The sequence below is a fragment of the Muntiacus reevesi genome, chromosome 18 (assembly GCF_963930625.1).
Source record: "Muntiacus reevesi chromosome 18, mMunRee1.1, whole genome shotgun sequence".
NCBI classification, from domain to species: Eukaryota; Metazoa; Chordata; class Mammalia; order Artiodactyla; family Cervidae; genus Muntiacus; species Muntiacus reevesi.
Genome location: NC_089266.1, coordinates 6767673 through 6783409, shown reverse-complemented (window position 1 = coordinate 6783409; position 15737 = coordinate 6767673). Strand labels below are relative to the sequence as shown.

At 38.3% G+C, this 15737-nt stretch overlaps 1 protein-coding gene across 1 annotated transcript; it reads left to right on the top strand.

Annotated features, from left to right (window-relative positions):
- Positions 1–244: 244 nt before the first annotated feature.
- SUMO2 (small ubiquitin like modifier 2) lies at positions 245–9224 on the top strand. The gene is made up of 4 exons (XM_065908975.1): positions 245–403; positions 2006–2137; positions 6396–6467; positions 8571–9224. The coding sequence occupies exons 1-4, from the start codon at positions 383–385 to the stop codon at positions 8631–8633; spliced, it is 288 nt and encodes a 95-aa protein (XP_065765047.1). The 5' UTR covers positions 245–382; the 3' UTR covers positions 8634–9224.
- The last annotated feature ends 6513 nt before the right edge of the window (positions 9225–15737 follow it).

Here is a 15737-nt window from a genome sequence, read left to right as displayed (position 1 = left end):
AGCTCCACCACAGAAGGAGGACAATACAGCCCCGCCCAGAGCCAGGCGCGCCCCCGCGGCGGGCCGGGTGCGCGTGTCCGCGCCTCTTCCCGCCGGCCTGGCGGGCGCCGGAGCCAGGCCCGGGCGGCGCTGGGCGGGGGTTGGGGGTGGTTATGTAAGCGTTGCGCGCTCCCGCGAGGCGGCAGCCAATGAGGAGCCTCGGTGACTCGGGCTCGCGCACGCAGGGTGGGGGGAGGGAGCGCACGACGTGCGCGCGCCCTCTCCCTCCTCCACCGCTGCCGCCTCCTTCTTCTGCCGCTCCTGGTGCTGCTTGTGTGCTCGTTCCGTGCGGACCTGGTACCTCTTTTGTGAAGCGGCAGCTGAGGAGACTCCGGCGCTCGCCATGGCGGACGAAAAGCCCAAGGTGAGCTCGGCGCCGATCTCCGCGCCTCGCCGTGCGGCCGGGGTCACGGTGCGGGCCGGGGTCCGGCCTGAGCCCGCCGCGGGCTCCCCGCGCCTTCTCGGGCCCCCCACGGGGCGGCCGCGGCTCAGGCCCCGGCGCTCCGCGCCATTTTCCTCCCTCCCCTCTTCCTCCCGCCCGCGCGGGAGGAGGCCCCGCCGCCCTCCCCCGCCCCCGGCCGCCTCGGAGTGCGCGCCGGGCGCGAGTTGGGCGGGCGAATCGCGGACACCCGCGGGCCCACTGGCCGCGAGCGGGGCTTCTTGGGCCCGGTTGGCCGGGCGCGCGTGACGAGGGGCGTTAGGGCGCGCGGTGTCCCCACCCTCGGCGGACCCCGCGCCCGGGCGGGTGTTGCCGCCTCTGCGGTGGCGAGGAGTTCCCTCGGCCCAGGGCTTCCCCGCTCGGGGGTGGGGGCCGCAGGCATCTGGGGACCCCTGCCCCGGGCCGCACTGGCCGGTTGGAGGGCTCGGGGCGAATCAATGGGCTGCGGATGGGTTGGAAGCCGGATGCCCGTCGGGCTGTCCTCATGGGCAGTGGTTGGGGGATTCCCGGGGAGTATTTCCCACATTTTTTGTCGGGATGGGCAGGGGCTTTTCCCTGGGTGCCAGGTAACCCTTAGCTTGCCGAGACCATGTGGTTTGGAGAAGTTGGAGGCAAATGTACGAGCAGAGAGACTTTGCAGGACTTAACTTTTTTAACGTGAGTTTTGAGGCACCAGGCTTTTCCCTGGAGGACTAGGGCGCACACTTCTTCCTGGCACACGGGACTCTCTCGGTTGGTTTTGTGATCCCCCACCCTCCGCCATCCCCTTTCCTTCTAAAGTGGTTTAGGGACTACAGAATTCTTTCTGCACTTGGTTTTGGTGAACTTCAGATTTTGTCGAAATCTACGAGGAAGACTTGGAATAAAACTGCATTTGACTCATGACAACAGAGGGGAGTGGAGAAAAAGCTCTCAACTAAAAATAAACAAAAATGAAGCTGCTCATAGAGGCGAACAATAATAGTGGTTTTGAGTTATTACTGTTGCTTCGGAGAGAATCAAAGGATATTCCTCAGTTAGGTGTTTGTTTGTTTTCTTAATGTAGTTTGAGATTTGTTAGTAAACTTAATTTGCTAACTTTTTAACGAGATTTGTGATGAGTTTTGAATTGTAAGCTTTAGATTTTTGTTTCTTGCATTGTGTACTCAAAGCACTTTAAAACGAGAAAGGATGCTTGTTAGTCGTTTTAGAGCAAAGATATATTTTGGGAGATGTCATTTTTAAAAACTCAGTCAAAGGGCGTTGCAGTAAATTGAAGGGGGTACATCTTTAAAAATCGATCGTTGATACTGATAATATTGAAAGTAGGCTGCTTTTCTGTTTCTGCGACAGCTATTTAATATTGTTGCTTCAGGATTTCTCATCTTTCAGATTGATTTCAGCAGCTGAAAACAGCTGTATGCTCTGTTGTCATACAGAATGAGAAACCTGTTGATTTCTGATGTGACTTGGGCTACTGCTTCTTTAAAAGGTGTTTGTCTTTTACGTTTTCCAAATTATACTTTAATTTTTTTTTTCCCCCAACAGGAAGGAGTCAAGACTGAGAACAACGATCATATTAATTTGAAGGTGGCGGGGCAGGATGGTTCTGTGGTGCAGTTTAAGATTAAGAGGCATACACCACTTAGTAAACTAATGAAAGCCTATTGTGAACGACAGGTGAGGAGCTGACATGTGTACTTCCTCTGAATAAAACATATTAAAAAACACAAACATTTTCTTGAGAAATAGAAACCAGTATAATATGACAATAGATTGTTTTTGGTAGAATATATATACACTTATATACTTGACATATCAGAGTTTTATCATACACTTGGTTTGTTGATTTTTCATGAAATCATCTTTTTCATGAAAGATGGTTCATATACATGATTCTGGTTCTGTGCCATAATGCATTCTTGTCAGGCCCTTTTTTGACAATTAAAAATTTGTCTTGTGTTGAAACAGTTTATTTCGAGTATTTTAGCCAACTTGGAAATAAAATTAAATGTGAGTTTAAGGACATTGCAAATTTTCTGAAGCATGTAAAGTTGTAATATTTTCGTTTTACACTGATAGTAGAGAGGTCAGGTGTAAACATTCCTATATTAAAGACATTTGATAAATGAAAAAAAAAGACATTTGAATTTTACTCAGAAAATAGTAAATTTTTTACATCAAGAAGAGGAAGTAGAAATCAACAGATGCTAGGAGGTAAATGTGAGCCTTAAGACAAAAAAGCTTCCTTTTGTGATGTTGAGTCTGTAATACTACAAGACAACTTTAAAGTTGACTTTTGCAAGTATAGCAGGAACTAGTACATCTAATCCAACAGTAAGTATTTTTCTTGCTTGACCCTGGGTGAATAACATATAAAAGTTTGGAAAATTATTTTGTTAGATTAAAACAATTTATCTACATTACACATTCACCTTCTAAGAATAGGTTCAAAATAAAGTTAAAAACTCTACAAGTTTCGCGGGGTGCCTCTACAAGTTGGGAGATTGAATTTGAGTTGATATTTGGGTCTCCTTTATGACATTGAAAGGCTTCTTAAACCAAAGACTTCTTTTGAGTTTGAAGCTTAATTTTATGCCTAATGTACTTATATAACAGAATACTGTGATTATAATTTTTTATCTATATAGGTAACTTTTTTCATAATTCTTTACAAAGATAAGCCCTTCAGTGTACTTTTATTTGAAGCATTTTGGTTAAATCCTGTAACAATTAGTAAATACATATTTACTAATTATGCTAAAGAGTATCTACAGTATTTTAGCAATAATACCCCTTCAGGTTACAGGGGAATATTAAAAGGTGGAACTTTTATGTAGCACAACTTTATACAAAATAGAAACTCATGCTTAGATTTGGTAACTTTTAACAAAATCCTCTGCATATCATGCCTAACTTTTCTCTGGTTACTATTAAATTTTAGCTTTCATTTAAAACTGGACTGAAAATTTTTGAACTTAGAAAAGGATACATTGAATACCCATGAGTCTGCCTCTTAGATTAACAATTAACAGTTATATATATATATTTTTTGCCAGAATCATATAAGCTGGGGCATTATGCTGTGTCCCAGAAAAAGTAAAGTGTATCCTCTGTTTTCCAGATTTTCCTTTTATAGGCAATTGTCCTGTAAGGTCAGTTAGTGGGTCAATCAAGGATTTTTTTTGTTTCTCTTCTGTGTTAAAATAAATCTACTGTACTGCCCAGATTAAAGTTTTCTTTGATTTTTCTCAGTTATTAGGCATAAGGTTGGGATTATATTTGACTAAATGTATTGAGACCACTCTTACTTTGCATTAGAGGAAAAAACATTGGCAATCCATAAAGAATATAATTTTACTGCATATCTGTTGGAATGCAAATACGATTTGAAGGTAGTATCCAGGAAGAATTTGGAAAGATGTTTATTCCCATTTTCCTCTTAAATTGGGGATAACCTCAAAGTTTTGAGTGAAAGAAGGTCCCTGTTTACTTTTTGAGTGGTTTCTCTGGTTCTAAGGAAGAGGACTGAGACCATGTTTTTTAAGTGTGGTACATGTTATTTAAAAAAAAAAAACTCAGTATTTATCCCATCTAATTTGCAGAGCTTAAGTTTTTTGGCAGGTGAGGAAGAAGACCCAAGAATTTCCTATCAGGGTTTTAATTGAATGCTCATATTTACTTTCTTTCTTTCTTTTTTTTTTTTTTCATATTTACTTTCTAATGCACTCATTTGGCATTGGATCTCTGGAGGAGTCCCAGTGAATGCCTACTAGGCATCTCAAGCTAAACATGCAAAAGAGGACCCTTGATTCTACTAGAAATCTTTCTGTGGTGTCCCCACTCAGTAAATAGCATCATTTTACATCTAGTTGCCAAAACCTTAGGATCTTCCTTGATGATGCATCATAACTCAAAATCCATCACCCACTTCTGTTCTCTGTCTAAACTTGGCTCAAAACAGTAGCCACAAGCCACATGTGACTGATTACCACTTGAAATGTGGCTAGTCCAAATTGAGATGTGCTGTAGAGTGTAAAATAAACGCCAGATTTTGGAGGCTCGGTATGACAAAAGTTTCAATTTTTAAAATGTTGATCGTATGTTGAAAGGATAGTATATTAATTATATTGAGTTAAAATATTTTTATTAAGCTTTTACTTATTTTTAACTTTGTAGTGTGGCAGCTAGAAAACTTAAAATTACGTGTATGGCTTACACAGTATTTCTATTGGATAGTGCTGAGCTTTCAATCATTTTTACTCTACACTTGATTACTACCTCAGGGACTTCTCTGATTTCAAAGTGCCCTAGTTCACTCAGTTCTCTTTTTTGTTTGTTTTGATGTTTTTTTCTTTGATTATTGTATTTACCTGTCTCTGCACTAACATGTAAGCTCCATGAGCATAGGGCTGTTTTGCTCACTGTTTCTCTAGATCCTGGACCAGTACTGGCTTATAAAATGTGTTCAAATGCTTATAAAATGATAGAGATTCAGACTAGTATCTCTAGAGGTTGGTTTCTAGATAAGTTTTTCATTCACATGTAGAATTAGTTTGCCCACTTAATATCAGCCATAGATACTTCAGCTAAATGACAGCATAGTATTCCATTCTACTGTAAATTTACCCTAACCCTAGTTGTTCTCTAGGGTGTCAAGTAGTTTCAGAGAGCCCAGAATAATTGGTTTAGTCCAGTTCATTTTTGTGAAATGAAGGAGGAACATGTAGAGAGAGCCTCACATAGCTCTTCTGGGACACAACTCTAAAGCTCAGTGTTGAGATTTATACATAAGAGAAAACCAAATACTGCTTTAGTGTAAATTCATTGTTTAAATTTACATAGTTTATGGAATCTTAAAAGCCAGTTTCCTGAATTTTGGACTTTTGATCTCTAGCAAAATAAAAGAGCTTTTATTGATAAGGAAAAGCATAAAAAGGTGGCAGTAAAGGAGTACAATTTGCTTGTGTTCTCCTGGCCCTGCCTTTCCCCTCCCCCCTCCTTATTTTGAATGGTCACACCATTGACCTTATGTCCTTATCAGTTGATGTAGTGAGGGAAGAACACGGCATATAGAAGGTGCTTAGTGTTTTGTTGAAGCAGTAGTCTCCAATCTAGTGTTTGTAACTATGTAATAGTAGTAATGGCTTGGCATTGGATTCTTGGTTGCTTTGTGTAATCACAAACTAAATTTGAAAGTCATGAGGAATGAATTAGGTTATGGCTGTGGGGGATTGCTTGTGTTCCTCAAGACAAGAGCTAGTCTGGAAGTGGGTGGTATGTGTCAAAGACTCGAGTTTTAAAGGAAAGCAGTATGTTACAAGTAGTTTTAAAGACCAATTCAGTGAATAAGTGAATCCCTTGAATAAGGGAATACAGGTGTTAAACAAGTGTTTATGGAATACTTGATCTCAATGTTTTTAGTCCTAGGAGCTCAGTTTAATTTTCTCTTAAATATTAAAGCAAAGAGTTTGTATAGCAAGAGTTAACAGTTTGTAATTTGTGCATGATACAGGAACGATTTTGTGTAAGACGCTTCCAAGAAAGCTATTTTTGTAGTTAATATATTCACAACATCCTCCGAAGATACTTTATTTTCCTATCTTGTTCTCATTTGGCTGCAGTTACCAACAGCTTCACTATTTTGCTCCTTTCCCTTCCCCACCCTTGTGACAGGTAGGTAATTCTTGAATAAGTTGGAGTCCCCTTTGCAGAAAGTTGCATATTTAGGCTCATTTATCTCCTTAAATCCATGTAAAAATTTCTTGAAGTTATACTCTAGTAATAGAATTTATTAATTAAGCTCTAGTAATAGAATGAAAAACATACTATAGTTTAGAGAAAGTAAAAATCACCCCAAATCACTTAATTGATATGGAAACCTGAACATAATCTTAACTTTCTTTCCATTCTTATTGCTGTTAAACTCTTTGTCCAGGGTTTGTCAATGAGGCAGATCAGATTCCGATTTGACGGGCAGCCAATCAATGAAACAGATACACCTGCACAGGTAAAAATCTCTTTGTGCTAACTTGAAAACCAGTGTGTTCATAATTTTCTCAACAGCTTTGTTAATTTGTGAACTTCCAGTCATTGGGGTATAGTTCTTTACCAGAGTTCAAAGCTATGTAAAATATAACCAAAGGGGAACAAAAAGAAAAAATAAGAATAAATTCAAGAAATGCCAATGGTTTTTTAATATCTACTTATCACTTAGTAAAGCTAGTAGGTCCATTTTATTTTAATCGAAGTTTTTCTCTTGCCAGCATCATTTGGAAGAAAATAATTAAAATTCCTGTCTTGTTGCTTCAGATTGTTGTTTTCCTTCTGTTTTCATTGCTGCAGCTCTAGGTCATACTCAGGGTTTCTCACAAGTGATTGACTGTTCTAGCCATTTTCGCTCCTCTTGAAGTCTTGATTACGGATATTTCTGAACTGAAGGGAATCTAGTGGTTCTAACTGCAGGTCTCTTGATAGCTTGTGTTTCTTAAGGCTGTTGATAGTAGGTCTCTTTGCAAACCCCTTAATTGTTTGATCCCTTAATCTCTATGTATAATCTCAGTTGTTCTGTCAGTTTGTAGGGAATTGACTGGGCTACCTTCTGTAGCAGAAATTTTTTGTCTTTTGTTTCTTTTTACCTTCTGAAATTCAGTTTAAGATTTCCAGTTTTGGGGGGGAAATTGATAGCAGAAATTTAAATTGGACCCCTTGTACTTTTGAATTTATCACCCCCATAAAAAATAGGAAGTTATAAGTATGAGTGAAACAGAACATCCAGATTTGTTTTTGTTGATAATCTTCAAAAATTTCACGTCTGTTTTCTGTTGGTGAATCTCTAAGAAGCAATTATAGTGTGTAGCCACAAGGAGGAGCTGAATTCTCTTGAATGAGAGAAAAAGCTCTCCTGTATCCTTCAAAGGCATTTAAACTTTCACTATAAAATTTAAAAAGAAAACAAAAAAAATTTAAAAACATTTCAGTAGTTTCATTTTAGTGGATAGGCTGAAAACCAGTTTTGATGGTTTTAAGAATTAAACCATTATGCTGGGCTCTGATGATAATGTATTTTCTGTTATTTGAAACTCACCCACCACCAAAAAGTTCTGGAACTTGTCTGTTATGCTAACTGCAAATAATTAAACCTGGGGAAGGTTTGTTCACAAGTGCATTTATAAAATCTTCAAATTGAATTTGGAATTGACCATTTTAGTATTTGGAATTGAATTTGTTTTAGAATAATACTGACTCATTTTAGAATTGTTCTTCCAGTATTTATTAAGTAGCAGAATTATATAAATTAGAACATCTTAGCAGCCAGTTTTAACAGCAGTATAATTGTTAATGCACTTACATTTTCTTAGATACTTTCTTTGACTCATTGAATTCTTATAACTGAATGATACTCCATTTTACAAACAGAGAATTGAGACTTAATATTTTTAATACTTTAACCCTACTTGTACTATATTTCAACTTCGTTAGAAACAGTTCCCTTTTGATTTTAACAAGTCTGTTTTTCCCATATGCCTTTTCTTATTGCATGGTGGTAACCACTGTTTTGTACGTAGGCAAGGATATATTCTTGTTGTACACACATTTACACAAAATTAGAACTATGTATACAGATGTAATACTGCATGGTATTTGATGCCTGGCTTTTTAATTTGTTTTTTAGCCTAATACTGTCTCTAAGGGATATTTCCTTTGCTGCGTGTGTAAATCTACTTTTTCTTTAATAATAGCTATATGGTATTTCATGTATGCATGTACCATATTTCTTTGGGTTTTTATAATTTGGTTATTTTCCGGGTTTTGCTCATCTAAACATTGCATTGAGATCCTTCATACACATCACTTTTATTTTCAGTAATGAAAGATTATTTAACTCATGGTAATACTTATTTTTTAACTTAAAAACTCAGTTTTCTATAATGTTAATAAAAAAGACCAAGTGAAAAATTATTCAAACCTAAGTCTAATGCTACTTTAAGCTGTGGGACATCTGAAATAACACTGGAAGGGATAGAACTCATTCAATATATTTAAATCTGATAGTTAAACATTTTAAGAACTGAGTAACAAATGGTGGATTATTTTTTCTCATTTATGCTAGTTGGAGATGGAAGATGAAGATACAATTGATGTATTCCAGCAGCAGACAGGAGGTGTCAACTAAAAAGGGAACCTGCTCCTTTACTCCAGAATTCTGTTCCTTCAGACCAAGAAGACATTCTCAATTAGAAAACCGCAGTTTGGCTCCACCACATCCTGACTACTACACTATAGTTTCTCTATTCTTCCATTTCCCCTCCCCGTTCCTTTATTGTACATAAAGTAACTGGTGTATGTGCACACGCATATTGCATTTTTTTTTAACTAAATGGCCAATGGTATGTTTTGATCGACATCAAATGGAGATGGGATGGGGAAAAATACTGATTCTGTGAAAATACCCCCTTTTCTCCATTAGTGGCATGCTCATCAGCTCTTATCTTTATATTCCAGTAAGTTATTTTGCTCTCACTGTTTAACAAAAAAAAAGAACAACATAAAAATTCTTGCATACCTTGTTCGATTGGAGAATTTTAATGTTTTTCATTTATCATTGTAAAACCAAGGACAATTTTATAACTTTTTTGTACGTAGCTGTTACATGTAGGGCAATCTGTCTTTAAGTAGGGATAAATTACTCTAAAAGAAATGAATCCTAGATAGTTTTCCCTTCAAGTCAAGCGTCTTGTTGTTTAAATAAACTTCTTGTTTAAAATGAGCTGTTTTCTTTATTCTGAGGAATATTCAATAGAAAGTTGAAGCTTAGACAAAAACATGACCTGAATAGACCTGTTAAAAGTAACATTTCAAGGAAGAAATAAAGCTACTTTGCATTTCGGACAGACTAATGCAAAACAAAGAATAACAAAGTTACATAAATGACTAGCAAGGAATGCTTCAGCCTCCCTTCAGAAAGTTCAGTCAGTTCCAAGTATGCAACTTTTACTAGCAAAAGATTGGGTCACAGTGTCGTGGGTTGCTCTGAAGTGTTCTGTAACCGCTAGCTGAGGCAGTTGGTTAGTACACAGCTAGGAAGAAGTTCTAACTTTGCTGACTGCTGGTGTGTGGTACTTCACCATTCTAATCTTCGTTTTGTCTGATGGTAAACACTCTCTAACCTAGAATAGAGTTTTTGTTCCTTATTTAAGGATCTAAAGTGACAGAAAACATTTTTATGTATATATACACATCCTTATAGCAATTAGATGTGCAGATCACTACAGTTTTTAAATTCAAATGTATAGGGAAAGAAAACAACTACAGAACCAATAAATAGAATATTGGAGCTGGAAAGATTTAAAGACACTAATTCTAACCCTGTTTTAAAAATGAGGAGGCTGAGGTCCAGAGGATAATTTGTCTCACAGTTATTAATAGATGGCTATAGAGCTGGGACTGGAGATTAGGTTTTCTGATGACTTAATTGAGTTTTCCAATAATGGTCCTCAAGAAACTGAATGCCCACCCTTACTGCCTAATTGTGGTCTTTTGAATGAAGACAGCATGAACTATCATGGACTCTATTCTGTTGCAATGTGGTCTGTCTTACATTCCCCATTTCTGTAGTCAATGAGCTTTCTGAGAGACAGTGGGAATTGCATAGATTTTTGACTATTTGTAAGTTAAATCAACTGAAGTTTTTATTTTCCTGTATGTGTAGTGTGCCAACCTGTTTTTACAATTTATATTGTGAAATAATGTGAGAAGCCTGCCCCCAAGAATTCTTAGATCAGGTAAGTACATTTCTCTTGTCCTGGGTACTGTTAAGTGTTGGAATTTTGTTGTCCCCAAAGGTAAAGTTAGGATTGAAATTCAAGCCAGAGAACTTTATTAAGGAAGGATTCTTTTTAACACTTTGAAAATAAGCGAATTGTTGAAAATGGTGAAAGTAATTGTAGCATTTTAAATTTTTTTGGCTTGGGAGGAGAGGTTCAAGTGATGGGAGTAACTGTTAGGATAGTTTTGCTAAACACTCTTGCTGTGCTTGCATAACAGACATGTTTGTATCTCAGAAGTAGCAAATAGTATCTAAGTGAACCCAGTCTGTCTAGAGTCAGTCCTGTCTAACTCTGTGACCCCATGGACTGTAGCCCTTCAGGCTCTGTCCATGGGATTCTCCAAGCAAGAATACTGCAGCGGGTTGCCATTTTCTTCCCCAGCCATCTTCCCAACCCAGGGATTGAACCCTAGTCTCTTGCATCTCCTAGATTGGCAGGTGGGTTTTTAACCTCTAGCGCCACCTGGGAAGCCTTCATACAAGCTGCTTTTGATCTCAAAACAAAAGGTATTTGTTTTTCTTCTTTATGTTTTCATGGAAATTAATTGGGTGATTAGGTTACATTGTGTCTAAAGAGGGTGAGGTTGAATGGAACAGAAACAAGTAAACAGTTCAAGGAGAAACTGGAGAGGAGTCAGTGTGTAATTATGTAGGGGATTGTGACACAAGGAGATCTGTAAGATGATGGAATCCCAGGATTTGAGGGAGGCCCATTGGAAAGTTTTTCCAAGGTCTTCGTGGGTGCTAAGGGGTATTGGAGAGGGCCAGCTGTGCTACAGAGGGTTATTTTTGAGTTGGAATGATGCTGCTTTTAAATATGACTGACTGGATCATGGTTTTGCATTAGAATCCCCTGGTGCGCTTTTAAAAAATACCAGTGCCTAGGCCCTACCCCCAGAAATATATTTTCAGTGCAATATGGAACTGAGAAGCATTCTCAACTCTTGAGAGCCAAGCTCCTCATGGTAAAGATTAAATGAGATGTTTTAGCTGTCTGACAATCCCGTCCACGTACTGAGCTCTTTAATTTTATGTATTTATTTGTCTTAGTTGCATCATGCAGGATCTTTAAGTTGCACCGACTCAAGTTGTGGCAGAGGGGCTCAGTAGTTGCAGCGTGCTGACTCTCTAGTTCTGGCGCACGGGTTTGGAGTGTGAGGGCTCAGTGTGGCTCTTGGGCTTAGCTGCTCCATGACATGTGGGATCTTGGGTCCCTGACTAGGGTTCAAAGTTGTGTCCCCTGCATTGGAAGACAGAATCTTAGCCACAACCACCAGGGAAGTTCCATGTTTAATTTTAAATAAAAATTATTTTCAGTATGCAGTAAGTGCTCTGCCTGGGGCATCAACTGAATACCATAACTACCAATTGATCTGTACTTTCTTTTCATTTCAAAACCTGAATATAGTCTGTCTCTTTAGGTTTTTGAATAAATGCTTAATACCAAATTGTGCCCTAACCAGTCTTAAAGGAAAAACAATCTTCAAGATTTTAATGATTCTCCAATACTTTAGAACCAAAGGACCCATCCACAAGATGCTTCAATATTTTGATTATCTGGGTGATGATTTGAGGGTTAGTTCAGGATTTAGTAAGAAATATGTGTGTTTTATACTGAGACTGGTATGTGTAGTGGTTAACTAATGAAAATAGTGGAACATAATTAGAACAGAGTATATAAACAGGTTAGGAATTTAATCTGTTATTTGGAATGTGGAGTGTTATTTCCCTGTAAGCAGTGACATGTGACTATGTATGAGCTCATTTTAGGATTTCCTACGTCCTTAGGGCCTTTGTGAAAAGTTCAAGAATTTTCATGTAATGGTTGTTTTCTTTGCACTAGATACTTGAAGAAGTATTATGTGACTCGTTTTGCAACAAGTTACAGAATATGAAATACTAATAAGAATTTTCCCATTTTCTGAGCATACCCTTTTAAATTACTTGATATTTGTAATTTTAGTAATTACTTTTGTAAAAGAGGTTAAATTCAGTTTAGAACAGGATAGATTGTTTAGATTTTTTTTTTTTATTAAATAGAAAACTTGCCATTGGGGAAAGAAGACAAAAATCACAATCTTACTCAGCTCTTAGTATGAGAGGAGGAGGAAAAAAATAGGGGAATAGGAACCATGCTCTTCCTCTTTGTATTTCAGAGTGACCAGAGGGCACGTCAGACTTTAGTAGAGTGTGCATACCTTTTTGTTTAACTTTGGAGAAAGAGAAGGCAAGAATATGACAAAGCCATTTTCCATATTTGAGGCCTCTAGGTTGGTTCATTTGATTTACTTAATGGCAAATGAGTTTTAAGAGAAAATAAACTCCTTGGGCTGTTTTTCTCTCAGTGGTGTTGGTCTGCCTTTTTCTTTTTTTGTGTGGTAAGGATGCAGCTAAGAAAAGAATGGACAGATGCATACTAAATTTGGCTCTAGGAGTGATGGATGCAGAATGTATGTATGAGTGATATACTTATGGGGCATGCTGCAATAGGGATTGAAAGTGAAACTTGTACTTGTTGGGCCGTTCATTAGTTAAGTCATTCAACCAAGTTCAGAAGCACATGATCAGTGTTTCCTTTTAGTAATAAGGAATAGAAAACATTAAGAGTATGTATTAAAGTATGGCTAAACATATGTAATTGCTGTTCATGTAGATCAAAAATAGTTATCTGCAGTGTCATATGGTTCAACCTAATATATGTGTATTGGATCACAGTGAAAGACACTATTCTAAGAGGTTGATTCAAACTCAATTGCAGAATCTAGGTGGAATAAATTCCAGTAAGGACGCTATGTCGGTTGCCCATGTCCTCTGGCATTTTGGAATAAATAGGGACAAGTTGAAATTATGAGCGACTCAGTTTACCTGGTAATGGGAAAGCTGGTAATATTCAAGACACAAATGTGTGAGAATGAAGAGATGCTATGTTAGTGTGTTTTTTTGTGTTTGGTGAAAGTTTACTTATTATCTGTAATAGGCACAAGTAGTGAAGAACAACTAGCAGATTTTTCTATTTTAAGTTGTACATTGCATACTTCGATAAAACTGCCCACACCCTCAGCAACAAATGTAAAAAGCAACAGGATTCCTGTCCAAATAAAAATTTATTAGGGTGTTAATCATTTTCTGACATCTTTTAAATAGTAAAGATTTTTTTGCCACATGCTTCAGAACAATAGATTATGTCCTGAGGAATTTCTAAGAATATTGGGTTTACAAAAGCCTGGTGATCCAGTGGTTAAAGATTGAGTTTCCACTGCACAGTTTCCCTGATTGTGGAAGTTATGCATGCTGTGTGAAGTGGCCAAAAAAATCTGTTGGGGGGAGTTGCCTGGTGGCTGAGTGGCTAAGGCTTAGTGATCACAGTGCAGGGGGCCTGGGTTCACTCCCACATGCTGCAACTAAAACTAGGACCTGATGGCAACAAACAGAAGATCTATTGGAAAAGCTGATTGCCAGGCTTCCTGAAGTGAATTAACATGGAAGACTAGAACAAATGGATAGAGTAGGGAAGTGGCAGTTGGGACTACAGGAAGCTGAGAGTATTTACTGCTGAAAAAGAAGTGGAGGCAACTGCTCATTCCTCTATTAACTGTAAAAAGCAGGTGAAAAGGGACATGCATATAGGGCAGTGATTTTAAAATTTCATGGAACCCTTAGGTTGTGCAAAAAGGAGGACCAAGTAGAGAGTGGCCAAGGATGGGGGAAGCAGAGAGAGCCAGGGTTCTGTTAATCTATTTTATATATTTGGATTCTGCTTCATAAAAGTTTAAAAACACTGCTGTAAGTCCTGAAATAGCTGTGAGATCATTCCTTGTTATAAGATTTCATGTGTCTTCTATTTCTTTAGATTTTTAGGTTAACCTGAGAATTTGAAGCAAATTTTGTATTGATACAGACCCTTGTGTCTATTTTAAAAATCATAATGATAGGCCTTCATGACTTTATAAGCAGATATTCACATTGTCCCATCCTTTTGCATCTTTTGATCCTGATCTTTGTTGATCTTTGGGGGAAAAAATGTAATTTGATTAATGTCCCATTTTCAACTTAGTTGGTCATCTGAAACAAGGATTATAGCAGAGCTGTATATCGTATCTTTTACCCCAAATCTCAATTTTGCAGCAGAGAGTGACGTATGGTAATTTGGTCAAAACTATTGGGTTGGCCAAAAATTCTTCGGGTTTTTCCAAAACAGCTTATGGAAAAATCTGAATGAGCTTTTTGATCAACTTAATGTTAAGTATGTGAACAAATAAATAGGAGGGCTAGTTATTCTGGAAATTTCTGGCAGTACTTACTTTAAAATACAAGGAATGTTGCAAACAGACCTCAGATGGCTTTAATCAGATGTCTGTTTTATGTGAATTTACTCTTCATAAATCAGATTAGATTAAAAAGGATTCTCTTGGAACTGATTCCTTACCTTTGAAGCAAAGGTTCTCAGCCCAAGCTATATGTTTATGAGAATTGTCTGTTTATTCCAGATATCCACTGCTGTATCCTGCATCCAGAAATCTCCAAAAAGCTCATAGATTATTCTGTTATGCAGCAAGGATGGGGTACCTAATTATCTCATTCCATATCTTACAGAATAGCTGCTGTTAACCCCATTTTACAGATGAAAAACATGGACTCAAGGATATAAATGACCTACAAGTGTCTTAAATTGGGAGGAAACAGAACTAGAACATAGACTTTCTGGTTTCCAGAGGAAATAAGGCAAACCAGTGCAAACTCAAAAATTTAGGCGAAAGTCTAAATCCCTCATTTAACTTAACAAAACCACTTGCAGATTGTTTAAAGAAAAATGTGGTTACTTTCCAAGTAAGTCTGATAATAAAAATGGCTATCATGTTGATGACATGTCACGACAGTACCTTACATCCATTACCTCATCCAGTCTTCTCAAGTCTATGGAGTCTAGATACTAGTCTATCCTTGTTTTGCAAATGAAACAGTGCCCAGAAAAGGTAAGATTGACATTTAAACCTGAATTTCTCCTTTGAGACCCTAATTAATACTACCCCCTAATTAATAACTGACTTTTGAAGAGGGGATGCATGCTCACTAGGTTGGCCTGAAGAGTTTTTTGGGGGAGTTGTTTTTACTGTTTTGAAACTTTAGGTCCAGACTTTGGAAAGAGATTTTAATCCAAACAAGTGGTATGCTTCATGCTTTTGTGGTAAGCACATAAACACATGACCCAGGCCTTCCGGAAGAGGAGAGCTTGTCTCTGGCTTTTCATGAAAACCCAGGAGAGTGGTGAACCAATACAGATGGCCAGGAAGGAGGAGGCCACACAAAGAGGAATGTAGTTCACTTCTTATGGGAAATAAAGAGATCTGCCTTGAGGAAATAGCGTGACCGGGAAGGCCTCGCCTCTGGTTTGCCCAAGACTTTGCTATTATGATCTTATAAACAGTCATTCCTGAGCCCTACAAGTGTGTC

Coding starts and splice junctions, on each gene's coding strand:
- SUMO2 (XM_065908975.1), top strand. CDS start 383: ATGGCGGACGAAAAGCCCAAG. Junction 2,138..6,395: donor AAGCCTATTGTGAACGACAG/GTGAGGAGCTGA, acceptor CTCTTTGTCCAG/GGTTTGTCAATGAGGCAGAT. Junction 6,468..8,570: donor AAACAGATACACCTGCACAG/GTAAAAATCTCT, acceptor CATTTATGCTAG/TTGGAGATGGAAGATGAAGA.